Source organism: Protomyctophum bolini (genome assembly GCF_963924005.1).
Source record: "Protomyctophum bolini genome assembly, chromosome: 16".
Lineage (NCBI taxonomy): Eukaryota > Metazoa > Chordata > Actinopteri > Myctophiformes > Myctophidae > Protomyctophum > Protomyctophum bolini.
In genome coordinates this window covers 10,214,066-10,240,977 of record NC_137877.1, presented here as the reverse complement: position 1 = coordinate 10,240,977, position 26,912 = coordinate 10,214,066, and the positions used below count along the sequence as shown (strand labels likewise).

Below are 26,912 nucleotides of genomic sequence, written 5' to 3'. Positions count from 1 at the left end.
GGGGTTTGTGAACTTGTGGTCAAGAGGTCTTGACCACAAGTTCACAAACCCCCACTCGCAAACATGAACAACCACATGAGATCGCGTCGCTATTATCGAGGTGAGCCCCGTGCGTATTATTAAGCCAGTCACAGGTGCGTGCTGGTCACCCTCGGGCCCTCGCCTCTGTGCGTCCCTAACCAAGCCAGGATGAATGACAAATTAATAATTGTATCCACCTGGACTTTCAGTTTGTCCTCCGGCAACCAACGACTTGGTGAGTCATTCAAATCCATCCATCCAGCCATCTTCAACCGCTTATCCGTAGTCAGGTCGCGGATCTAGGGAGACGACCGAGAGGCATCCTAACCAGATGCTCGAACCACCTAAGCTGGCTCCTTTCCAGGCGGAGAAGCAGCAAATCCAACGAAATGGATTTCAACTGCAGAATGAGCACAAGAGAGCTGAAGGTGTAAATAAAGACAGTTTTATTTATTGACGCATAAAACATCCTTCAAACAATAAACCCATTTCAAGGAGGGTCTCTGTACAATGCTTACTAAGCAGTATCATTTATATAGAAAACGTACGAAGGGCCGTGCTTAAAATTTCATGGCTCCTTCTAATTTAATGGCAGGTACTCTGGGAAAAAAATTACAGCATTCCATCAACAAATATTTTCAAGCAATAAATATGCATTTATAAATAGTGTCCATTTACATCAAAATTAGAAAAAAAAGAAAAGAAAATTAAAGTCTACTCCTTTGTCTATGTGCAACCCATTTTCTCTGTGACTTGGCTGTTGTTTCTCTCAAAATGATTTAATCTTTTATACCCAAGAAACAAGCAAACCTAAAAAATAATAATAATAATAAAAGCTCAGCGTGGTTTCCGACAAACGAGATCAAAACATAAGACCAAATAAAAAATAAAATAAAAACGAGGGGAAATGTTTCAATCAAACATGTCACTCGACTCTTCACATTACAAAACACTTTTCTTCTTTTTTTCCTGACCCAGGAGATGTCTATCTATCCAACATACAAAAGACCAGCTATGCTAGTTTACTCATCTCTGGGGTGGGGTGGGGTGGGGGGGGGGGTGTTTTAAGGTAACGAAAGTATGAGAACTCGTGTCAACACACAAACATAATACGAAGAAAAGGAAAGAAAACCTCAAGTCAGTAGTCTTTTGTGTGATGTTGATGCCAGTTGTAACATAATATATACAAAACTTGTGTATATTGGGGTGGGGGGGGGGTGTTTTCTAGAGAAGTCCAGCTGGGCCAGCAGTAGAACAGTCATGGTTGATGAGGAGAGGCTGATGCCACCCCCCCTCCAGTCCACCGGGGGGAGCCACACCACTCTGGGCAAGGTTGCATAGACACAACAGCTTTCACACAGCTGCCTTATGGGATAGCTACAAAAGCGCAGTTTGAAGGACTGCTGGGCTTTACTTCCTGAATATCAGAAAAGAAAGTAGGGTCTCTCTCGGAGAAGTCCGCCAAGAACTCTTTAAAAAAATTGTCCTCAGAACAATTGTTCGTTTACCATCAGGAGGAGGAAGGCAGAGGACTTGCCTGCAGGAAAAAGAAGAAAGAACACAATGACGCTCGATCTGTTCTTCCATTTGTGCTTGTAGGTCACATGTCATATATGTATGCACATGCATAAAGTGAGTGGCAATTCGGGTGGGAAATGATGATGTCACACACATACCCTCTATTTTTGTGCAAAACGGTTGCCAAGTATGTAATTAAATAGGGCTTAGGTGGTTAATCATACTATAATATCATATAGATGATAGATAGGACCCCCAAAATGTATTTGGACCGCAGACCCCATCTACAACATTTGTGATGCACTATAAGCTTATATATCTGCTATTTTTGAATAGCCAAAGTATGGTTAAAGTGGATAAAATATTTGTGACTCTATATTAACACATTTTTGCTGGGGAGCGCCTGGTAGCCAGCCATGCGATGCCATGTGCCGTATCGCACAGCACACGTTCTGCCACAGCAGTAGCAGCTGTGCATATTCAATCATAATCACTACATCTCTTCTAACTTCTTACTGTTACCAGGATTACGTGCTAGACATTGTGTGACCACCACATTGTGCGGACCCCCATTTGAAAAGATATGCCAGGGACCCCCACAAGAGAAGATTTTTTTTACCGCTGTAGAAATTATTCTCATCCCGTTTTAATTTCAAGGACCCCCCAGTTTGACACGCATTAGTCTACGCAACCCCATTTAAGGTTATTTCTATCTCTAGGACCCCCAATTTATATTGTAAAATCAATGTTAATGTAACTATCCTTTAGCAGGGGGCCCCCCTGGAACTGCCTCAAGGACCCCTGGGGCCCCACTTTGGGGACCACTGCCGTATACAACATCCAGGCGGCCCTTCTTTCTAGTACTTACAAGTGTGAACTGGTCGTAGACCTGCATGAGGTCCTCTACCCTGTACTGCTCTAGCACCACAAAGTTGTCCAGGTTAGTGCTCCCCCTACGGGCACAGTCCTGGCAGTGCACCACGTAGGTTTTCCTGCGGTTGCTCTCACTGGTCACAAACAGCAGGTCAAACACCTCCACCTGTGGGGACGAGAAGAGTTTGGAATTGTTTCAACAATCAGACACAAATAAAAATCCCACGTCAACATTCTGTCAGACACCACTAGCACATTTAAAAACGACAACCACATAATAATAACACTAATGCTTTTTTTTGTTGGCTAGCTATCCTACAAAACATGCACACAGGACATTCACAAAGGTTGCAACATTCAATTAAAAGGACACTTCACCCTTTTTGTTAATGTTAATGACGTTTAGAAGATTTAGAACACTTTCCTGGGGTCTTTGTGTATTATCGATTATCGATGTATTATTATTATGTGGTTATCGATATTTTAGATTTTAGCCGTGTCTATGATGTCACAGACATTGGTCTCACTTCCTTCTTGTCTCAGTAAAGGCCTATTCATAGTCTGGATTTTCGGTGGTAAGGTGACCACCGCTCCGGTGGTGAGCTGACCACCGGAGCTGAAATAACGTTGAGCGGGGGTGAGTAAAAACAGAGAGAAGGGCTGGAGCGGTGGTGGTGGTTTGCTCTTCACCGCGGCTCGTGACATCATGTTGTAGTTCGGTGGTCACCCCACCACCGTAAATCCAGACTATGTATGAGCCTTAAGACAGCCCTCCTGAAATAGGTTACAATACAATAACATGCAAGTCTATTCATTATTGACTCGCAATATAAATCATATTCTCTTTATAACAACAGACTAACAATAGGCCTATGCATCGACACATTACAGAGCATTCAGTGGCCAAGACCCGACCCGGTCGAAACCTAAGGTTTTTTGAGTGAAATCACTTACTCTACCTTTAACTATCGTAGTTAATTGTGAATAGAACGTACAATAAGTAGGTGTGAACGACCGAATGAGTCCAATATTACGCGAGAGAGGGTGTGCGTCATCGTGGTAATTGGCACGCCAGTGATGCGCAGGAACGAGGCAGAGGCCGAGAGTTCTCTCACTGTCAGTTAAAACAACAATGAGTATTTCACTGTGTATATTGTACCCGGTGAGGGTTGATGGATCGATTCACATGCACCACATCTAGGCATGCGTGTGTGTGTGTGTGTGTGTGTGTGTGCGTGTGGAAGAGGGGGGTGCCTTTACTGCCTTACTACTGTACCTCACAGATGCTGCAATAATGTGCTGGCTCGTCCCTGCTTCTCCCGTGCCACACCAGGTCCTTCCCAGCGGCCAGTAGCAGCTCCCGTAACATCTGACACTGCTTGAGAGTTCGCAGCAAACAATATCTAAACACACACACACACACACACACACACACACATAAACGGAGGGAGAATCAGCCAAGGATTCCTATCCGATGCACATAGTTTGTGCATCGAACTGAATACCACATGATTGTAAAACAAATTTAAAACAATCTAATGACACTTGTGGCAACCCCTTTGGACAGAGAAGAAGACACTTTTGGAGCTGCACATTAGATTCCAATTTGATGTTGATTGGATGTTATGAGGTTTTTGTTTGTTTTTTCTAAGTCCCTCCCCAACCCGTCCTTGTCCAATAGAGCAGTGTTTCCCAACCTGTGCTACGCGGAGCTATGGTGCTCCTCTTGATGTCTCCAAGTGTTCCGCCTGATTTTAACTAAATTAACACTATCCCTCCCCCGAAAGCAAAAGCTATTGAGCTGCAGGCTTCCTATTGTTGCGTCGTTGTTGTCACACGTCTAACCATTAGACACGCGATAACTACAACACGGAACAATAGACTCTAACGACCCTCGGCCATTGAAATGTTAATGCTTAGATGCATGCAGAAGACGCTACATTTCGCTCCCTCCAGAAAGACTGGAGCGCGCAGAGTGCATATTCACGTAGACGGCAGACACACACAGTCCCGACCCAAACACTGAGGAGGTAAAGTAAACGTGACGTTGTTGTGATTAAACATAATGTGCCACGAAAAATAGCTGTCCAAAATAGCTTTCCATAGATGTCCAAACATGATCGCCTCGTTCGGCCAACAAAATATATCTCCCTCCCTTCACAGAAGCGCAGCGATGCCTGATTTATTCTTCGTCGTACACGTGTTATGCTTGCATGCTGAAAATGGCTGATCTACAAGCTCACAGCGCGTTGCGGACGCAACGCGTTGTGAGCTTGTCGATCAGCTATTTTCAGCACGTGGAAATAAGCAGGCTGTGAGAACTGAGACCCTTCACAATAAAAGCATGCAGCATTCACAAGTTGGCTCATAATAAAGAAAGGAAAAGGATTAGGTGGCATTTCACATTTCATATGAGCAATTTTTTTGAAACTGAGGCTCTGTCTCTGTCCTTTTCTTTCTCTTTGAAGTTATTTGATGAGTGCTGTCATGTGTGTTTTTAAAAGTATATTTACTTTTACGTTTTACTATATATTTAATATATATATATTTAATATATATATATATATATATATATATTTATATATATATATATATATATACACCCCCCCCCCCCCCAGGTGTTCCCCGAGATTTTAGGGCTATGAAAAGTGTTCCCTGGGACAAAAAAGGTTGGGAAACACTGCAATAGAGGGTATGCGCGTGACATCATCATCAAACCAGGAAGTTATGCAGGAACGCCTACTGAGTGGCAAAAAACTACTTTCTGGCCTTGACAGCCCATACATCCACACAGAAAAGCCCTATCTGATTGCATTAAACAACATTAAACAATGTTAAACTCACTTTGCATGTTGCTTTGCCACTCGATGTGCCATTCACTTTAAGCATGCGCATACCCTCTATAGCCACGCTAGCAGCGAGGAGACATGGCAAGCATGTCCTACTCCCCCATTGAGATGCATGTTAAATGACGGGGATTTCTCCAAATAATCGATCGTTTCAGTAGCACAAATCTTCAAAAGGTCTTCTAAATCTAGTCAACCAGGCCTGCAGTAGGCCATGCACTGGACAAATGTGCATGACGTCATTTCAATAATCTAGAAATACGAGGACATTACAGAAGGGAGAAACAGTGTCCAACAATCAACTCTTAACGGGAGTTTTCATGTTGCACGGTAAGATTGCGGTGATTAGTAATATTGCCATCACATCAGGCGTGTAACTTCCCTCGACGTTAAGCTGTGTATGTGTTCAAAAACACAGCAATGCAACATTGACTGCTATGAGGTGACGAAAGCTTGTCCTGCATAGCAACGGTTGCTAAACTATTAGGATTTGGCATTGGACAATCTCTTTTTTGGGGTGGGGTTTAGCGAAGGGCTAATTATAGGAAGTCTCAGTAATAAGGTGTGTGTGTGTGTGTGTGTGTGTGTGTGTGTGTGTGTGTGCTCACTTGATCATCTCGAACAGCTTGTGGTCAGACACTTTGATGTTCCTGGCCATGTTCCAGGAGAGATGGATCATGGGAACGATGGATTTGACACTCTGGAGTTTGTTCCACTCATAGCGCTCCACTGCCAACTTGTACTGGTGGGCTGGGGGGGGCAAGAGGAAGACAAGGCTTTTCATTTTCATCTCCGTCCGACTGTACACATTTATTTATAAAAACCCATTCATCTAAGTGGGCTTTTGTTGTTGTCTATTCACCCCTGGGAGCTGCCTAGTAGACCAGGAGCTTTCTAATATTAGTTGCTCCATTGGATCAGCAGTCCTGCATCTAAGCCCCTACAAATCCTGCGCTAGAGATATTCAATCCAATCCACTTTATTTATATAGCACGTTATACGATGCACGGTTAACAACGTGTGTGTACAGAAAACTAAATACACTAGCAAAAACACAGAAAAGAAACTGCAAGAACAAAGTAAAAAGAAAACACCACAACACAAACGGAGACATATCACTGGAAAAATACAAGACGCAGCAGCGTCACGACAGTGACACAAAACGTAGACCATACAAACTCTCAACCGGGTTTAACCCATTTTGTGCGGGAACCCCTTTTGGTGTTAGCATTATGCTATTCTTTAGCTATTGAAAAATAGCAGATCTACAAGCTCATGGCACGCCACAAGCTTGTAGGTCTGCTATTTTTGAAAAATCGAAGAACGACATACAAACATAGCTTTTTCAGAAAACTGTCAGGATGTAGAAGACATTTTTTTAATCTGATCTCAGGTCAAAATGGGTTAACCCAATTTGGGGGCGGGAACCCCTTTTGGTGTTTTAAACATTATGTTATAATTTAGCTATTGAAAAATAGCAGATCTACAAGCTCATAGCTTGTACTGTAGGTCTGCTATTTTTGAAAAATCATGAACATGTGGTGCAAAGCTTTGAATATATACTATTTCAGAGCGAACGTTTTTAACTAAAATCTTTGCTTCTGGGAGGTGGTCCCTGAAACAACACATTTTCAGATGGGGGTCAGCGGCCAATTTCATATATTTTTGGGGGTGCTCGACATGAAATACTGAGAACCACTATAAAAACATGAGGTTTTTCAGAAAAAAATGACATTAAAAAAAAAAAAAAATGTTTAATTTCGACGTCAGGCCTAAATGGGTTAAAAGCCAAGATATAAAAGGAGCAGAAGGCCCATTCTCACCTGTGAGGGGTCCGACGTTCCATGCCACGTTGTTACACCAGCCGATGGCCTGGACCCAGTGGACCGTACCCGTGTTGAGCCACACCAGGTCCCCCGGACGCTGGATGAAGCGGTACACCGGCACGTTGGCCTCGTACAGGTCCTCCAGGTTGGGCCACCACGAACCCATCAGGAAATTGATGTTATTCCTACAATGTGGGGTTTGTGTTAAGCAGTGTTGTTTTCGTCGACTAAAACTAAGACGAAAAATGTTCGTCGACTACCTATTTTCACTGACAAAAACAAATGGAAACCAAATGAAAACTAAGCTACGATGACTAAAACCAAGACTAAATATACTGACAATTTCGGCGACAAATAAAAACTAGACTAAAATGTTAGGAAGGGACTAGTGGACAAGATATCCAGTATAAGTCATTTTACACTTGGTTGCATGCTGACAATAGCTGATCTACAAGCTCACAACGCGTCGCTGCCAAAAACAACACTGGTGTTAAGCCTGATTTACATTTTGTCTTGAAATGAAAATAGAACCCCATCTACAAGCTCGATGTGACACGTTGCGAGCTTGTAGATCGGCTATTTTTTGGACACCCGAGTCGTACAATGGAGAATAAATAAAGTATTAGACATTCTGATTAATAATGATTAAAAGTACCGGTGTTGCTTGTACTGTATATTACTGTATTGCACTCTGGTTGGACGCCACTATTCATTTCATTGTCAAAGTATTTGTATACTATGTGCAGTGACAATAAATTGAATCTAATCTAATCTAATATACTGCTGTATCACTGCTCCCTTTTACATTACTTACTTTTCACAGAAGTCATTGATCAGTCCCCAGTATGGCTCAGGCACGGCAAACCACTCGCAGTCCCCAGGACCAATATTGATGTTGACCGAACAGAAGTTGTTGTTCTCTTGGTGTCCTGCATAGAAACATGCATAATTCGTATAAAAAAAAGTTCGAATAGAGTAAATACTGTGTGCGTGCGTGCTGTGGAGAACCAGGGGAAACAGCCGTTTTCCCCTTTCCCTAACAATTTAATAAAAGACAATTTAAGTTACATGTTGAATCTGACTCTGAGCCTCTTGTTTTATTGTGAATCTTGCCTATTCTCCCCTGTGTTGCCACAGTGCGTGCATTATGAGAGAGAGAAAGACAGACAGTAAGAGACTTGCTTAGAGTGCGTGAGTGAGTGAGTGTCTACCTGGAGTCCTGCTCCCAGGGACTTTCATATAGAGCTGGACAGTGTTCATTCCCAGGATGGTGTGACCCACGTGGCTGAGCAGGTTGCCAGCAGAGACCACCCTAGAAAAGGCCGGCAGCTTGCTCAGCTCCTGGAGTTGCTGCTTCCACCTGCACGGGGGACAAAATGTTGGAGGTTAGCATTACACAGCTGTGCCTGTGGCAGCGGCGATGTGTTTTGGAAAGTGTTTTCCGAATATCTGTTGTATTCTATTCTAATTTGAATAGGCGGTGTATACCCTGTCGTGTCGCAAGATGTTGTGACCCAGCAAGCTCAGTCGGTTTCAACAGTCTTTCACAAATCGTTGCCGTCAGGAGGAAACAACATAACTCAATTTTTGAGGTTTTGATTTAAATCAGTGCTATTGAACACCCTTTATGTCTGTGTGTTGGCGGGGGGGGAAAAATCACTCCGTGTGAAGTAAGTGGCGCAACTCCATGTATGTGTGTGTGTGTGTGTGTGTGTGTGTGTGTGTGTGTGTGTTTTAGGCTGCGCAACAGTGACACTTGGTTATGAAAACCAACCAAACGCTATTTTTGTGTTTGGACAGACAGACCCAGGCAGCCAGCCAGGGACAGACCCAGCCAGACACACAAAGCTCCGTAATGAAGTGGTTGCACCACTTAAAAATATTGAACCAATGAAAAGTAGTAAAAAGCGCTTCGTACAAAACCTCTCAACTCCATTGGACACTCAAACTGTCTGCTAAAGCAACTACCTTCACCTCTCCTCCTCTCATGCAAGTAATTGACAATATATAAAGTCACCAACTTTGTTTGCTTTGTTTTTCTATGTTTTCATTATAGCATTATTGCAGTAATAAGCGCAGTACATTTATTTTGTCCGAATACAGCACATATAGATTGTATATCTACTGTAGGTCGCTACAGCATGTGTAGCTTACTTGGATTTACATAGAAATGACAGGCCGCTGTGTAAATTCTTCATAATCATTCTCGCTATTGATAATACCGGTACTTGAGAAATAAAATAAAAATCCAGGTAAAGCTGTGCTGTGTTTATTGTTTTAACATGAAATAAGAGATATGATAAACCAAAATAGTCTTAACTAGTTTATTTTAAGTATAACGTTGTGCCTATGCCCTGTAAGCCCCCTGCTGTGCAGTGGTCATCTGTATCCATTTTCCAAATGGTTTAAGTATGCACACATTGCATGGCATGTTCATGTGTTTGTTGTTGAAAAGCGAACGTCACACCATCTGTTTAGCTAAATGTGGTGTTGATTCAGCAACTTTGTCCTCACTTCTCAACTGACTGATCTCCTGACTTCCTAAGGACAACAACGTTTAGTGTCAAGCCCGCTTCAGAGGTGGGCAAACTCTCAGAACAGCAACCATCCAACTCAAGTACATGCATCATGTTAATTAACCCATTTTGGGTGTTAGCATTATGTTATGCTTTAGCTATTGAAAAATAGCAGATCTACAAGCTCATAACGCACCACCGAGTGGCACGCTACGAGCTTGTAGGTCTGCTATTTTTGAAAGAGCGAAGAAGGACTGACATAGAAACATAGCTTTTTCAGAAAACTGTCAAAATGGGTTAAAAAAAAAAATATTGTTCACTTACTTCTTCTCGTCAGAGAGGTCAATGTTGGTGCCAAACTTGATGTGCTTCAATGGCCCTTTCCGCCGCCGTGCCGCACTGTGGGATTATGGGAAAGTTAGTTAAGAGGAAGCTGAGAAAGGGCTTCCCGAGCAATGAGGCCACATAATCAAGGATGCTCAATTGTTTTAGGAAGATCCACCATCAGAATCTTCACCACAATAGGTACGACATGGCACACAAATGGTGTCATAACTGGTCGCCGTCTGATGAACGCATATATCTTGCGTTACTGTTGCTAGAGATATCACGAAAAGTTGTTGCTGTGACAGTCGAAAACCAAGTGCATTTTCTCCTGATTTGTGTTGCTGAATGTTAGTGTCAGAATATCTGGAGTGGCTTGTAAAGAATGGTTCCAATATTTAATTCAGTGACCGTGGGGGCGGAGCTAAAGAAGGGGTCAGAAGTAAGGATGTCCGATATTATCGACCTTCCGAAATGTAATCGGCAGATAATGGCATAAAAACGTTCACTTCTCCCATTGGAATACATTTTTACTTTGGACATAATCAGTTAAGAGGTGACAGAAACTCACTTCTCTGAGGTGGCTGCTTCTGCTTCCAATTCCTTCTTCTTCTCATTCTCCTCCTGAGGAACAGATACAGATCATAGTTGATAAGGGGTTTTTTTTTGTATTTGCAATGAAATCATTACACCTTTTTCTCCCCAATAGTCATTATGCCAATTCATCCCTCCCGACACATTCACAGATTTCTGTTCTGTCACTGCTGTTGTATGTATGTATCTATCTATCTATGTAAAATGTATTTGTGTGTGCTCGTGTGGAGATAGAAGAGGATAATTCAAGCTTTCCGTTTAGCTGCAATCTTGGTGAATTTAACGTTTAATACAATCATATGGGACATTTCTGTTTGGATCTGTCAAGGCCAGATAGTAGGATTTTGCCACTCGGTAGGCGTTCCAGCATAACTTCCGGATCAATGACCCTTCCCACCCAGCTTCCCTCACCCGAAACCAATTGTGTCCATATAGACGCTCAACAAAGCCGCGCTGCACCACAGAGGATTCGAACCCACAACCTCCACGGTGCTGGTCAGGCACTTTACCCCTGCACCACCTGATCGCCTTTTGTCAAAGCATTACACTATAGGTTCATGTAGGGTTCCAGAGGAGCAGTTTCATATTTTTTTAATTGAGTTGAAATTATTATTGTGTGTAATGTAATATTCTTTTCGTATTAGGATTAAAGTCAATTTCGGGGGCCGGTGACATGACAAGTTTGAAAACCATTGGACTATGGTACCATTTCGGGGGTCGATGACATGAACACATTTGAAAACCACTGGACTATGGTCCCACTCTTTCGGCCTCTCCCTCCCACAAGCACGTCTGTCGTGTGTATATTAAGTGCTAGTTCTGTGTGGAGTTTGCATGTTCTCCCCATGTCCCCTAGGGTAGGTACCCTCACAAAAACATGCAGTAATCCTGGTCTCTAAACTGCCTCCCCCTGGCCCGCCGGGGCTCCTGATGGAGGGGAAAGGAACTGGTTGGAATAACGTGTTCCTTCCACGTGCTACGTCCAACCAGGGAAACTCCCCCCCTGTCAGGTGAAAAAAAGCAACTTGGACACTCAGGCATGAAGGAAGCATGAGTTCAAGTCCGTTGCTCTCCCCAGGTTGGCGGAGGGTGTGTAGAGCCCAGGATCACATTAGATAATTGACACAGGGGTGAAAAATGGGTTACAGAATCGTGGGATAAAATTTATAATAATAAAAAAATAAAAGTGCTAGTCGTGTGTACATTTGACACACGACTAGCACTTTAATTTTTTTATTATTATAAACTACAGTTCGTATATCCGTGTGCCACTACTGACCCGCAGAGACTCCTGGAAGGAGGAGGCCTGGTACTGGGCGTATTTGACGATGGTGGTGTGGGAGCGGCTGCTCTCGCAGCGCCACATCTTCCTGCTGCCGCTGGGGTCCCAGTTCTCGTCGGTGGGCTGGGCGAGCTGGGTCCGCACCTCCACCAGGTGGTCCGGGTTGGCCTCCACCAGCGTCTTGGTGGAGAACAGCCCTAGGTCTAGAACACAGGCGGAGAAGGGTTGCAAAAAGAGGCATGAAGGGAGGAGAGGGACAGCATGGAATAGAACGTATAGAAGTCGTGATAATCAAAGCGATGTTTAAACATTTGCAGAACGTTGGTCTGCACAGCAACCTAGCCTCGGAAACCCAGACGTTTTTTATTTCCAGGGAGAGAAAAAAAAAGTCTGGGTCTGAGTCCACTTCAATTCGGCATAGAGTAGCGCAAACATTGCTCTCACTCTGCTGATTTCTGATCGTCTACACCTTTGTTAAATTGACACACGAACACACTCCTCTCGCTCTAAGTAATTAGTCTCATGTCACGCAGCTGCGCATAGTTTCTCCCAGCTGCCTATGCCATAAAAAGCATAGGTGAGTTCCAGGCTACAGCAACCTGACCTGAGCATACATTTGTTTGTGCTACTGCTAGAGAACTTTTGTGAAGGCAAACCATCCAGCCATTTCACTTTCCAGTGCTCAAAGTTGCAACCATTTTGTTAAAAAAATGCAATATTTAACCTGTGCAACAAAATAAAAGTGCTATTAATTGTGGTGAAATCAAAGTGGGACTTGGGAGTGAACTGCGATACGCGTTTTACTTCCCCCGTCATCTCGAAAAAATGTGCCTTGCGAGCTGACAGTGGGCAGCCTGGTGGTATGTACAGTAGTGTGGAGTACAGTATAACAGAGCAAAGACATTGTAGAGCGCTGCCTTGCCGACATTCCGGTGCCTTCGGTGTGGTCTCGCCGTGTGTCCAAAAATGAATTACTTCATGAATTTTTAAGCTTTGCAGAGACGAACACTGAATGAGAGGCAAGCTGCTCCATGTGAGCACCGGCGAGTGGGAGTGTGTGTGAGTGTGTGTGTGTGCGTGTGTGTGTGTGTATGTGCATGTGGTCTGTGTGTGGCTGTTGACGCCTTTCCTTTAGTCTAGGCAGAGACAAGTCATAGGAGAATGCATAGCTGGTATTATTGCTGTAAAAAAATGTAATCTAATATTACAAATCAATATGTAGCCTACTGTCTATTTGACAACAACTGAAACTGGATGATGCGCACATTAGGTCTGTAAAATAATAAAACTTTGAATAATCATTTTTCTTTAGACAGAAAAATGCACAATGCATTGTAAAGCGCTTTGAGCACATGGAAAAGCTCCAATTCATTATTCAATTCATTATTATTATCATTATTATTAAAGAATATAGCTATTATGGTTTGGCTATGGCTTATAATGACCACCAAATACACAGCTATGTAACCTACGTTTAGTACAAATACATTCATTCCATGTTCATTACATGAAAAACAGCCGGGAGACAATATTTTAAATCCTGGCCCAGTGGTGGACTATCAATGCATCTTTAACCCATTCTGACCCGAGATCAGATTAAAAAAATGTCTTCTACATCCTGACCGTTTTCTGAAAAAGCTATGTTTCTGTGTCAGTCGTTCTTCGATTTCTTTAGATTTTTTCAAAAATAGCAGACCTACAAGACCTATGAGCTTGTAGATCTGCTATTTTTCAATAGCTATAGCATAACATAAAGGCGTTCCCGCCCAGCATGAGTTAAGGCTGCTAACGTACCAGAACTAGTTTTGATCATTTGGCAGACCCTACTGTCAGTGTGCCCCACTTTAGAAGTGGGGCAATCAGTTATGATTGCGTTGCATTGTTTTATTTTATTTTTTATTATAGATTACAAAAATGATAATACTTCTTAAATAAATTGTGAAAATAGCAATACAAGCACAAATTTAGTCAAATACTGTATTTAAAAAAAGTTCGATTGGATTTTCTTTGTGTCGATTCATTATAACATTTCAATTAATGATTAAGATGATAATGGATAGTTGCAGCCCTAAGTTGCTATGGACACGTTTACAAGAATTTCAAGTGAACTACAGCAGCTTAGCCACGTATCTACCTGCTGAAGGGCAGCTCCACAGTTATGTGTGCAATAACATTTTCTACTTGCAGGTGGTGCTGTTGTCACACGTGTCAAATTAATTCGAGACCCACATGCATTCAGCCAACACAGACACACCCACATGGCCATGTGAGGGAGGGCATGTCTTGAAGCCATGAGCATACTTATGAGGACCCAATCGGATAATACTGCATGTAACCATTTGTAAATTAATACAGAGTATTTTACTGTGTACAACTACACAATGGCTTTACACTTGGGGGGATATTGTCATCAGCGTCTTCCCAGTGTTCATCTTTTCAGCATATTTTGAACAACACACATTTAGTCTTCTGAAATTATTTTTTGTTAGTCTAGTCTTAGTCGACACACACACACACACACACACACACACACACACACACACGATGATTTTGGGTGTGACAGTACAGTATAGGGGAACAGTCATTTCTCGACAGTCTTTTTCAGTCATTTGATACTAAAAAATAAAACAAGACATTTCATGCACAACATGGCCTTGATCTTATGGCCTGATAGAAAAATTGATCCAAGGAACACATCCTACCCAGTTTGAGGGCCCCGGCCAGTCCTCTGATGACGGTCACAGGGTTGGCGGGGTTGGTGCAGAATTGGTGGAGGGGAGGGAAGAAAGCATCCCTCTTGTTCTCCAGCTGGACGTAGGAGAGAGACGGCAAAGTCAGGTTCAACTGACAAAAACAGAAGTGTGTGTGGCATGGCCTACCATACGTTGTTTTAACCCATTCTGAACGGGAACCCCTTTTGGTATATTGTATGCATTATATGTATTTGACCTCCGACTCCCAACTCAAAATATGTTGTTCCAGGAACCCCCCCAGGAGCAAAGATTTGAGCTAAAAACGTTCGCTCTGAAAGTATATATATATTCAAAGATTTGCACCACATTTTTCACACTGTTGTGATGAAGAGATTTGAGCAAGAAAGGCAAAACTCTCTGTCTACCGAGCAATCTTCGTTCCTACTCTCACCTATGGTCATGAAAGAATAAGGTTGCGATTCGCGAATACAGGTGGCCGAAATGAGTTTTCTTCGATGGGTGGCTGGCATCTCCTACATGCTATTTTTCGATAACTAAAATATAACATAATGATTAAAACGCCAAAGGGGTTCCCGTCCTGAAATGGGTTAAAGATACTTTCACGATTGTACGGTACTCGTCAGACAGTTCCGATTTTATCGTCTCTCCTTACAATTTTGTGGGTGCGCCAACATTTTTCAACTTATTAAATTGGGAGCACCTGTGGTAATACAGTTAAGTCATTAGTTATCTTGATTTCACAGCTGTGCTTGGTACTCACGTAGATGCTGGGGGTCGGGGGGTTTAGCTTGTCCTTTGGCAGTGTGGGGGTGGGCGCGGGAGGAGGGCGCGGTGGGGGGCACTTGTCCAGGAGGACGCTGCTGGTCGACAGCCCGTTCTTCCCCAGGTTCCTTCAGGCCAGTGAATGAGAGAGACACACATGATGACAGGAACAGACATGGCAACCACTTCAACTAACATGTATTCATATACCGGTAGGCAACTCTATAACACACACACACACACACACACACTTAACTAGCCAAATCTACAACCTGCTAGCCATGTGTAATGCAGACACAAGCGGGTGGCACAACTACATGTTGTGAGGGGCACTCTTATCATCATACATCACATTCCTTTGCTCAGCCAATCAAATCAACACGACGTTCACAAAGCATGGGAATAGGAGCCGGGGCTATTATTTCCTAAAGAAACCGCTTTCAGGCGGTAAACTGCCCAGATGCCAGGACAAGTCACAAGTTGCTTTTTCACCGCAGTAATACAAAAATGAACACTGCCCCCCCAGCCCCGTGGGTGTCTGTCCCTCATCATATCTCATATGTATCACCGTGGACCAGAGGGAGTGATTTTCTGAGTTGGAAATCGGACAGATCGGTGGTGGTAGTGCAGAACAGTGTTGTTTTCGTCGACTAAAACCAAGACGAAAAATGATCGTCCACTACCTATTTTCACTGACAAAAATAAATTAAAACTAAGCTACGATGACTAAAACCAAGACTAAATATATTGACAATTTCGTCGACAAATAAAAACTAGAGGACTATTAGGACAAGAGTCATTTTACACTTGGTTGCATGCTGAAAATAGCTGATCTACAAGCTCACAACGCGTCGCAACGCGTTGTGAGCTTGCAAGTGTAAAAACACTCATTACGACGGCATCAAGAAAAATCTTATGACATCTTAAGACATTCCAGGTGACACTAAAACTAAATGAAGTTTCAGACTATGACTAAACTAAAATAGAAATTTGCCGCCAAAAACAACACACTGGTCCAGAACTAGGGATGTCATTTCTGATCCCATAGCTATATATATATATATATTATATATATCTCGTGTTGTGCATGTGTTTATAGCAGACTCCTCACTCAAATGTGCACTTGCAGTTTGGGCAACTCCAAAGCAAGCTCCACATGCCCCAACATTTTATTTACCTGCCATAGTGTCAACCTCTTACCCCTGTGTCGGATCGGTCGGTTAGACTGGCAAATTCACAGATACCGATATGACCCCATTATGACAAAAAAGGGCCGATACCGATACTTTTTTTCCGATACAGTATCGGGACATCTCTAATCCAGAACCATCTATAAATCCGCAAATCTCCATATCTGCACACTTAAACACAGTCAGGCACAAAGACCGGATCTGCAACCTGCAATTATCCTTTTTTACCACCTCTCGTTTAGTTATCGTTTGTCGCCGAACTGTCAATCTCACAAAATGGATTCATGTAATTCGCTGTGGGAAAGGTGGGAGTCTACTAGTGACGCTGGTCTTAGAAGTCAGGTATACGGTCTGGTCTAGTCTTTAAATTGAGATTCCCTTCAGGAAAGCAATACAACACCCAGTTTACATCAGATAATTTGAAGCATTACCCGTGTCTCATTCCGGTAGAAAAATATGATTATGACGATACATTTGCCCATTTCAGTGTGTAAAAACGAGTTTTCCATTGCCCAGGTTGGTGCAAAGGTGTAATGTAATGGATGGTAAAGGCACGTCGAGGCGAGTAAAATGCAAGATATGTCAAAAGCTAGCAGTATTATTCAACAATATCTCAGTATGACATATTGTAACCACTTAAGCACTGTTCATTACGGTTGTAGCTGGTCTCTATTTATCGATCTATATATACACATGCGTGTGTACCAATTTCATAATAATAATGAATGACATGTTTTCCCACTTGGGTCCCCGTCCGTGCAGCAACAACCAACCCAAAGCATTGACACGCAGTGCATTGACAGAATCTACTCCATGCAAGTAATGGACATACAGTTGACAATGACCGAATTCTAAAATCAGAAGAAAAACAACTGTGAGCCAGAGATGCCAGCAGCAGTCCTCGGCAGCAACAGCCCAAACGCACAAAATGTCAATTTCTCCACAGCTTGAAAAAAGTAAAGACACTACTGTTTAGTAGCCATAAACGTCGAGACGTCTAATTGCCAATTAAGTACTGGATGCCACGGGCGTCAAGACGTCTTCCCTTGGGAATTCAAATTCAATTTTTTATATTCTTAAAAAAAATATATATATTTTTTTTTCATCCATATTTTGAAAATTCCTCTAATCTGGTGTACAGGTGTTGACATGCACATTACATGCATAATAGAATTACAAATTCTTTCTTTCTTTATAACGGGAGAATTGGCACTCAAAGCCTAAACTGGTGACGACCAGGTGGCGCTGAAAGAGTTAAGGCCTCACCTGCATACTTTGAGCACCTCACTAGAGCTGGGGTAGATGGACACCGAGGACCAGGGCGCCAGACCGGAGGGTATCGAGTGCTTGTTGAGACTAGCTCCACCGGGAGGCGGCTCCGCCTTGACCGGGCTGCAGTCAGAGTCGTCGTTGGGGCCCTTGCCGTTGAGCGTGGGCCCCTGACTGTTGTTGGACGGGCTGTTAAGGCAGGAGAGGCTGTTGTTGGTGGTGGCGGCGCCATGGTGGGGGTCCGCCGAGCGGGGCGAGGTCGACGCGGACGTGGACATGGCCGAGAGCGGCGAGGAGGCCACGGAGCCGTGGACCCCCCCCGGGTGGACGTTGTTGACCTTCTCCGGTTGACCTTCTCTGTGGTTATTACTGCAGTTATTGTTATCGTCATTGCTGCCAACGTTGGCTTTTCCCTTTACCAAGGCCGAGAGCTGAGGATTGTCTGAACCGGGTGCAGGAGAGCCGGGCGTCGATAGGCTGGCTGTGCCGCCGTCCGTCGTCGTCACCCGCTGCTGGACGTGATTAGCCAATCCCTGCGCGGTGCTGGCGGCGGGACTAAGAGGCGTCCCCGACGTGGAATGCCTGAGCGCGTTCTCGGGACCCGAGGGCAACACGGAGGAGGAGCCACCGCTGCCGTTGTTGCTCCCTGAGGCCGCGGCTGCTTCTTTGGTGGTGTGGACCCCTGAGGTAGTGGCGGAGGAGGAGGAGTGGGGGTTGGGCGAGCACAAGTGGTGTGTGGGCGTGGTCCGCGGGGACGCGGGGGACAGGGACGAGGCGGAGGAGGAGGCAGTGCAGGGCCCGGAGGAGGAATGTCCGACCTGATTGAGACTAGCACCAGAGGGGCCGGTGGCGGGGGGCAGCGAGGAGGACTGAGGGGAGGAGGACGAGGAGGAAGAGAAGGGGAGTTCTCCATTGGGACCGGCCGAATGGGAACCCTGACTTTTGTGAAGCCCCTGGAGAGAGAGAGAGAGAGAGAGAGAGAGAGAGAGTGAGGAGAAAGTAAAATCAGCTACATATTATGATCAACACCTCGAAGATTCCAAGATGCTTCACCAGTTTTCATATGAAAAAGGCATCGGAACATATAAAACACACAAAATAATTAAAAAAAAATCATACAAATATAAACATGAAAAGGATGATGATAAAAGAAGAGTATGCGAGCCTTTACCCATTCAGGCCTGACGTCGGAAAAAATAAATAAATAAAGTTTTCTAAATCATGACAATTTTCTGAAAGATTTGAGGCACATTTTAATGATTTTTCAAAAGTGGCGCGCTACGAGCTTGTAGATCTGCCATTTTTCAATAGCTAAAGCATAACATAATGCTAACACCAAAAGGGGTTCCCGCCCAGAATGGGTTAAGGTCTTAGGAGTATATATGAATAGAGACGGCACCCAGAGGAAACCCTGAGGCGAAATGGACATAGTGGCCGGATTTGGCATTGCAGCGTGGGCCCAAACACATGAACGCGCTGGTCCATTGACTATCATAGTGCACGTTCGCGACGGCAGCACGTTCGTGTGCGTTCGTGTGCACGTTCAACAGCAGTGCGTTCATGTGTTTTGGGGCAAATCCATCCCAGAATGCACTCTGTTCCTACCCGGAAGGAGGAGTGAAATCGCCTCATGCGCTTTTGAGCAACTTAATGCAAGTGGATGGAAGGAGAACTCGGATGCCATCTCTATTCATATATACTCTAAGGTTAAGGTCCAGCCAGGTGTACCTGAGAGATGTTGCTGCGTTGCTGCTGGCGCCTCCAGGCCTCGTCTGCACTAGGACTGGGACTGTTGGTAATGCTGCTGCTGGTGCTGGGGGGGTGGCCGGTGGCTGTGCAGTGATGAGGTAGAGAGTTCTGCTGCAGGTAAGGCACGTTTCCGTTGCTCGCGCTCCCGCACCCGCCGCCACCCACCCCCGGGGTGTGATTGTTGCCTGGGGAGGAGCCAGTGCCCGGCGCTGGCTGCCCCGCCGCGGGGCTGCACGGAGTACTGCACGGTCCGTTTGACGTGGGCCGAGCGGTGCAAGGAGGGGGTCGGACGGCCACGTGATTGAGGAGGGGAGAGGTGCGGGAGGAGGAGAGGAGGGAGGCCGCGTGGGGGTGGGAGGAGAGCTCGGCCGAGGAGGAGGGGCCGTTGGGAAGGCTGGTGGGTCGCTGCGACTGGCCCGCTGCCGCCGACTGCTGCCTCATCTGACGGGGAAAGAGTAAAATCGGGGGAAAGATGTTAGATTCGTTAGGAGCCACCTGCCAAGAACTGCTCCAAATTGCCTTATTGTTACTTAATTTACTGAATTAAAACTAACAGAGGGCTTAAAAGGGTAGTGTAAGTGATTTTCTTTGGTTAAAATAAGTGTTAAATTTCTTTGGCTGAAATGTTGTCACCTAACTGAAAATGTTTTTTTCCTGTTTATTAAAGAGCTGGAGACAGGGAGACTCACATTACTGGAAAAAACACTATCACAATATAGTGATTTAAACCTTTTAACACAACACGTTTAACCAAAAAAATATCACTTACACTACCTTTAAGTAGTCAATGCAATGCCATGTATAATCTCTACTGTGTTTAATCCAAGGTGTGCGAGTTTACGTTTACATTTACCTGCTGCTGATGCTGCTGCATGAGAGAGAACTGGTTCTCGAGCTGCTCCAGCATTTGCACCTGGAGAGGCTTGAGGCTAGCCCGGTTGGTCCGCAAGTGATCCAGGAGCTACATGGGAAACAACCAGACCATTTAAATTCAAAACAACTCATAGCCACCGCTGTGTATAATTAACGTCGATAGCTGTGAAAAAGGCCACTACTGTATTCTCAATTAGTGAGCACCTGTATCCACTCTGCAATCAGCACCGCACACTTTAGAGTTTGTCAAGCCTAGTTTTCTGTGTGCGTCTCCTTGTTGTGAGTACCGATTTCTTTATGTGCCGTTGTAAAAGTGTTTGGAAATGTGTGCATGTTTTAGGCAGGGGATGTTTGTATGTTTAGCCAGTTGTATTTTGTTGATGGAAATGATTTGTAATTTTATGTTTATGTTTTTTGTGTGTTTGCAGAACCACACACGCATGCTTTCTGTACAACTCAACGTTCTTCAGTTAAACCCTCAACCCAAGTGCTTTGTTGTTCTTGACCGAACCACCTAGAGCAGTGTAAAGCTTTCTAACCACACTACAAAATAATAGCGCTATGGGGCAAAGCATTCATTCTCTCATGTGTCCTCCTACCTGAAGTTTCTGTGGCGTCAGGTACCAACTAGGTATCTGCTGCTGCCCTGGGTTCGTCGTGGCCCAGGACTCCGTAGTCCCCTGTGTAAAAGACATTTGCATCATTTATTTTTTAGTCATAATGTCGACTAGAGTTCATTTACAAGTTGCTCTGGATAAGAGTGACAGTTGCAATTATAAGTGGTTAGCTGTAAGAAAGTTCACTCACATTCCGTTTTGGTGTTAGCATTACGTTATAGCTTTAGCTATTGAAAAATAGCAGATCTACAAGCTCATAGCGCGCCAACGAGTGGCGCGCTACGAGCTTGTAGGTCTGCTATTTTTGAAAAATCGAAGAACGACTGACATGGAAACATAGCTTTTTCAGAAAACGGTCAGGATGTGTAGAAGACATTTTTAGAATCTGATCTCAGGTCAGTTGCGAGGCGTACCTTAGTGGGACTGCCGGTGCGTTTCCTCTTGGCAGGACTGGCCTGAGTATCCGAGCTGGAGGACTGGCCCGCCTCTCCTTTGCACGCCTGGACAACCAATAACGTGACACCGTTTAATCATTTAAAAAGGAGCAAGAAAACCTTATTCAACCTGTGCTCTAGTTCTTCATCGTTTTAGCATTTCAAAAGGAGCAGAAAACCTTATTCAACCTGTGCTCTAGTTCTTCATCGTTTTAGCATTTCAAAAGTCGGATGGGAAGGGGGGGGGGGGGGTGGATACAAAACATTCAGAAACAAATCCAATCCACACATTTCTGCAAAATTAAAATTGAATAGTATGACTACATTTACATGCAAGCCAATAGTCATAATGCAGCCATGACAATATTCCACCAGCCACAGAAACACCTTAATCCCTAAAATGGCAGATCTACAAGCTCATGGCGGGCTATGAGCTTGTAGGTCTGTTTTTTTTTTTTTTTTTTTTTAATCGTGAAAATATCTAAATGGGTTAAGGTAATAATCGTTCATACTGTGATTAAGATGCATGGTAATGCAAAATCTGTGACATATTTTACAGTTTATTTGGGAAGATCTCCAGGCCTGGAATGGAGATTTTAAGTGTTAATAAAATATCACACAGACTGTGTGTGAGTGTCAACAGACACGACTGAAGTTGATGGCAATGTATTGATTACTGGCTACTTGTTGCCAACAAGGGAACAGGCAACTGGCATATTCAATAAAAACTCTCTCTGCCACCCACTGTTCTGCTTAGCAATTATTATCATAGCCACAGGAAGTGCCATAAGTGTATCAATAACTTATTAAATTAATAATGTACGTTATATTGACCGACACATCACTGTGTGTGTGGGAGTCATCTTTAAGACTGTTGTGGTTTCACTTGTTCAAAGTCTTGGTTCTTTGGGATGGAAACATGGTGTGTCACCATGTTTTGACATTAAAATCGACAAAAAAAGGCTAGCTTAAAAGCTAGTTTGAAATGCTAGAGGGCCGGAATGCCGGATACAGGATGTGGCGACATTCTGCCGAGTTGAGGGATGAAGTTAATCAGGATATTATATTATCCAGGAGGAGCAAAATATTCTGTTCTTTTTTCTATATATATTTATTGCATTTTAAAATATTCTGTTCTTAAGCCTGCGAGAAGTTTGGAATGAGCCGTGCTGCTGTAAATTCCTTCGGAGGAAGCCGAGGACATAACTGAAGACACGTGTGGGCATAATGCCCACAGGTGTTGGGCATTATTGTAGATTGTAGAGCCGCTGTCAACGGCCCCTGGTGACATAATAGGAAACCGTTCACGTGTCATTTTGAAAGAGCAACAGGCAATGTGTAAATCTGAAACTCTACTGGACTACCAGTCGCGTAACTTCATCAGTCAGTGACTCGGTCGGTCAGTCAGTCAGTCAGACGTTTTGCATTTCTATGGCTGGCCCTGCCGTTGCAGTCCAACAAAAACAAAATAAAAAGACACACAGAATATAGTGAATGAATAATTATGCATCAAGCATGCGTTTCCAGCTTAACGGAGTGAGTTACAATGTACAATGACAAGGCATCCTTGTATGACTAAAACAGCATAACTTAAAATGAAATCCCAGGCGCAACGGGACCGGGCCGTTCCTGGCAGCAAACACGAGTGCAGTGTGTGGAACATGATGAGTGGTAATAGCATTGCCTAATTATTTTTACACTTAGGAAGTGACAAGGAAGAGGCACCATGAAGGTTATCTATGACTCTAGGAATTAGGCTATTCATGCTTACAGGCCCCGTTCCAGTTCTTTCAAACTGTGTCCTGATTTCCCCCCTTTTTTACAGTTGTTGAGTTGACACACTGCTATGAGTTTCACAGTATAGAACAGAGGATTTAAATATCACTGAAATAGGGCATCTGTGGTGGTGCAGGAGTAAAGTTCCTGCTCACCACTGTGGAGACGGGCTGTTCGAATCATCCACGGTGCATCCAGCTTTGGCCGGGTGTGCCAACAAAACAAATGGCTGCATTTGCGGGTGGGGAAGTGTGTTCTGTCCACCGGCATTAGCACCAAATACAACTTTAGCTTTAAGGAGCAGAACTGAGTGCGTTTTATACTGTCCGGTGAAACTCTTTGCCGTCAGGTGAAAAGAGTATATCAGAGGAGAACGTGGTTGTCTACAACCTCCCCAGCACCAACCAGTAGAGGTCAGCAGTGACAACATGGGGCTGGATTTTGAATAATGACTACAATAGCAAAAATAAAAAAAATCAATAGAAAACATTTGAAAGGGCTGGAACGGAGCCTCTGCCATAGCTAAGCTACTGCGACTTTTTAGTATGCTAGATGGGTTTTCCCCTGAAAGGACTGGGATCTTCCACTCTGTTGCTGGGGGTCTCACCTGCTGTGCAGTGTTCAAGGCGCCCTGCCTGGATGTGAGCTCAGCGGGGATGGGTAGGCTCCACGCCTCCTCAATACTAGGAAGCATTTTGCTCTTATTTTGCAGACTACCTGGCTGTAGGTTACACAACTGAGCCTATAGGAGAAACCGCGTGAGAACAAATGACTTCAGTGGCTGCTCTTTGGCTTCAAATCAGAAAAGTCACTTCTATAGAGGCACCTACAGAGATATTTGCACTGTCAATTCTCAGTGTCAATTTCACTCAGACATGGTGCAAATGTAACCAAATGCACCGGGGTCCATATAACACCCCCTCTGAGTAAATGTTACACTGAGGATTTTTACTGTGTAGAGTTAATATCAAAACATTGTATATAGTAACCCCATTTGGGAGATGGTACAATCAAATTAAACAAAAGTAAATTTGTCAAAAAAAAACAATGTTCAATGCCATGGAGTTATGCCTTTACAATTACAGGTGATAAAAAAAAATGTATTCAAACACACCCAATATGAATTACTATTCATATCTCAGTGATGACCATATATATCAAAAATAGATCATTAAATAATAAATAAAAAAACAAAGCCAATAGCATTGGCAATGCTTGCATTATGCAACAACAACTTTAAAATGCAGGCTATATGCACAGGCACCGACATACTGCACAACATCCAACAGACACAGCAAGTGGTATAGCCGCGACTCGCCGCGCGCGCCACAACGGCGCCCGGCCCTACCTGCAGCAGTTTGATGCGCTGCGTGAGCGCGGCGGTGTTGAGGCAGGCCTTGCTGCGCGTGGCGTTGATGTAGCACTTGATGGCGTCGTGCGGCTGCCCGCACGACTCGTAGAGCGTGCCCAGGTCCATCCAGGCGGCGGCGTGGCTGTGGTCCAGCTGCACGGCGCAGATGTAGGCCTGCAGCGCGTCCATGGGCTGGTTCTGCTGCTGGTACAGCACCCTGCAACACGGGCCACACGCACAGAGAGGAAGAGAAACACAGTCACTGTCAAAAGGCTCACGGAGAGCAACTCCCATCCAATCAAGCCTGAGTGAGTGGCAGCTTGTCCATTGGCCACGCAGGTGTTGTAGGCTCTATAAGTAGACCTGTCCAGTCCTGCACTCATTCCCTCATTCATGCTCAGAAGATCACCACACTATATCCGAGTGCCACTCTTTCAGTCACCAACCGGTCTGTCCTGCTGGATTTAACCTTGGAGTGTATATGAATAGAGACGGCACCTGGAGGAAACCCTGAGGCGAAATGGACATAGTGGCCGAATTTGGTATTGCAGCTCGAGCCAGCGCTGGTCCGTTGACTATCATTGCGCACGTTCATGTTATCGGGGCCATGACACGTGAACGAATGTTTCATGCGTGAACGCGCACAAACGGCACAATGATAGTCAACGACCAGCGCGTTCATGTTATTGGGGCAATCCATCCCAGAATGCACTTGTTCCTAGGAGTGAAATCGCCTCATGTGCTTTTGAGCAACTTAATGCAAGTGGATGGGAGGAGGAATCCGGTGCCGTCTCTATTCATATATACTCTAAGGATTTAACCCATTCTGACCCGAGATCAGATTCTAAAAAAACGTCTTCTACATCCCGACGGTTTTCTGAAAAAGCTATGTTTCTACGTCGGTGGTTCTTCGACTTTAAAAAAAATAGCAGACCTACAAGCTCGTAGCGCGCCACTCGGTGGCGCGCTACGAGCTTGTAGATCTGCTATTTTTCAATAGCTAAAGCATAATGCCAACGCCCAAAATGGGTTAAGTCCTTATGGGTTAAGTCCCATCTCTCGGTCCCGGAGAACCGCCTCCCCTCCTCCACCTCCTCCGTCCATACATCCACACGTCCTCCGCTATACCTTCCCATCCTCTCCCGGTGGTCCCCTGTCGCAGTGCAGTCGCGCGTGCCTCGTCGTCTTAACTGGCACAGAGGCTATACAGTCCTCTCCCTTTCCTTTCTCAGCGGCAATATATACATTGCAGTAATTGTCGGCGACAGATTGTGGTTTCCAATTCAGGTCACTTACCCTATGGAGCACCAGGTGTCAGCGCTGGCCTCCGACTTATCAATGGACTGGCGGTAGGAGATGAAGGCATCTTGAACCTTCCCGATACTGGAATAACACCTGTAAGGGGGGAGAGATGAGAGGGAGAAAGAGCACAGGACATGAGAAAGACGACAACAACAACTCAAGACACTTCAAGCGCCGTCACGTGCCTGACGAAGGACATCAATACAACAGTGGACGTCGTCCTCCTCCGACTCCTCTGCAATGGAGAGGGTGGAGAAGACAGACGATCTGTGGGTGTGAGCTTTTTGTTATGTAATGATGTTTTGATATAGTTGTATACTGTTTTTTAATTAATGGACTGCAAGTCTGAATAGCCAGACAAATTAATTTCACCCTTTCTATTGTAAAGTTTAAGGTGTGACAATAAAGTATTTCTGACTCTGAAGCCAGTGTTTCATCAACGAACTAAAGAGAGAAATGCTATGCCGGGTTAGCTTCACTTTAGCATCACCGGTCTACTACCCCTCACATACCACAGCAGATCACTGAGAGCGTTCACCACACAGCATGTAAGCTAGTTTCGCAAACACCTGCAGGGACAGATTGGACACGGGGGACACAACCAGAGGGACTGACATCGATTCAGTCTTTCACGTTGTTGTATGGCCTATGTAACAGACATTTTGCCATGAATACGCTTAAAAGGATATTTCACTTTTAAACATTTTGGGGGTATATTAGCCGTCCCCGTTTTTAACCCATTTTGACCTGACGTCGAAGAAAGAAAAGAATATATATTCAAAGATTTGTGGTTCATTTTTACGATTTTTCAAAATTAGCAGACCTACAAGCTCGTAGCGTATAACATAATGCTTTAAAACACCAAAAGGGGTTCCCACCTAAAATGGGTTAACCCATCAAAAAAGAGAAAGCATCCGTGCAATACAAGTACGACAAGTTGGCTATTAGAAAGAGCAGATCTACAAGCTCACAGTGGCTCACTTTCTGCTGCGCTGCAAGCCTGTAGATATGCTATTTTAGAAAACAAACGTGTGGAATGATTTTAATAGATACCACTAAAAAGGGATAGGTCAGA

The 26,912-nt window shown here is 44.3% G+C and overlaps 1 protein-coding gene across 5 annotated transcripts in view; it reads right to left on the bottom strand.

The window, feature by feature from the left end:
- Nucleotides 1-450: 450 nt before the first annotated feature.
- Nucleotides 451-26,912, bottom strand: part of kdm6a (lysine (K)-specific demethylase 6A) — a 63,574-nt gene continuing 37,112 nt past the window's right edge. For all 5 annotated transcript variants that reach the window (XM_080785627.1, XM_080785628.1, XM_080785629.1 and 2 more), the window contains 20 exons: nucleotides 25,832-25,930; nucleotides 24,533-24,752; nucleotides 23,792-23,926; nucleotides 21,388-21,474; nucleotides 20,957-21,037; nucleotides 20,338-20,445; nucleotides 19,464-19,925; nucleotides 17,733-18,688; nucleotides 15,275-15,404; nucleotides 14,503-14,608; nucleotides 11,798-12,003; nucleotides 10,496-10,548; nucleotides 9,925-9,999; nucleotides 8,296-8,444; nucleotides 7,899-8,013; nucleotides 7,082-7,269; nucleotides 5,867-6,008; nucleotides 3,689-3,815; nucleotides 2,408-2,578; nucleotides 451-1,558 (listed from right to left, as the gene is read on the bottom strand). In XM_080785627.1, the coding sequence (XP_080641753.1) occupies nucleotides 1,532-1,558; nucleotides 2,408-2,578; nucleotides 3,689-3,815; nucleotides 5,867-6,008; nucleotides 7,082-7,269; nucleotides 7,899-8,013; nucleotides 8,296-8,444; nucleotides 9,925-9,999; nucleotides 10,496-10,548; nucleotides 11,798-12,003; nucleotides 14,503-14,608; nucleotides 15,275-15,404; nucleotides 17,733-18,688; nucleotides 19,464-19,925; nucleotides 20,338-20,445; nucleotides 20,957-21,037; nucleotides 21,388-21,474; nucleotides 23,792-23,926; nucleotides 24,533-24,752; nucleotides 25,832-25,930 (3,637 nt within the window). In that variant the 3' untranslated portion in view covers nucleotides 451-1,531. The remainder of the gene's footprint in view (nucleotides 1,559-2,407; nucleotides 2,579-3,688; nucleotides 3,816-5,866; nucleotides 6,009-7,081; nucleotides 7,270-7,898; nucleotides 8,014-8,295; nucleotides 8,445-9,924; nucleotides 10,000-10,495; nucleotides 10,549-11,797; nucleotides 12,004-14,502; nucleotides 14,609-15,274; nucleotides 15,405-17,732; nucleotides 18,689-19,463; nucleotides 19,926-20,337; nucleotides 20,446-20,956; nucleotides 21,038-21,387; nucleotides 21,475-23,791; nucleotides 23,927-24,532; nucleotides 24,753-25,831; nucleotides 25,931-26,912) is intronic.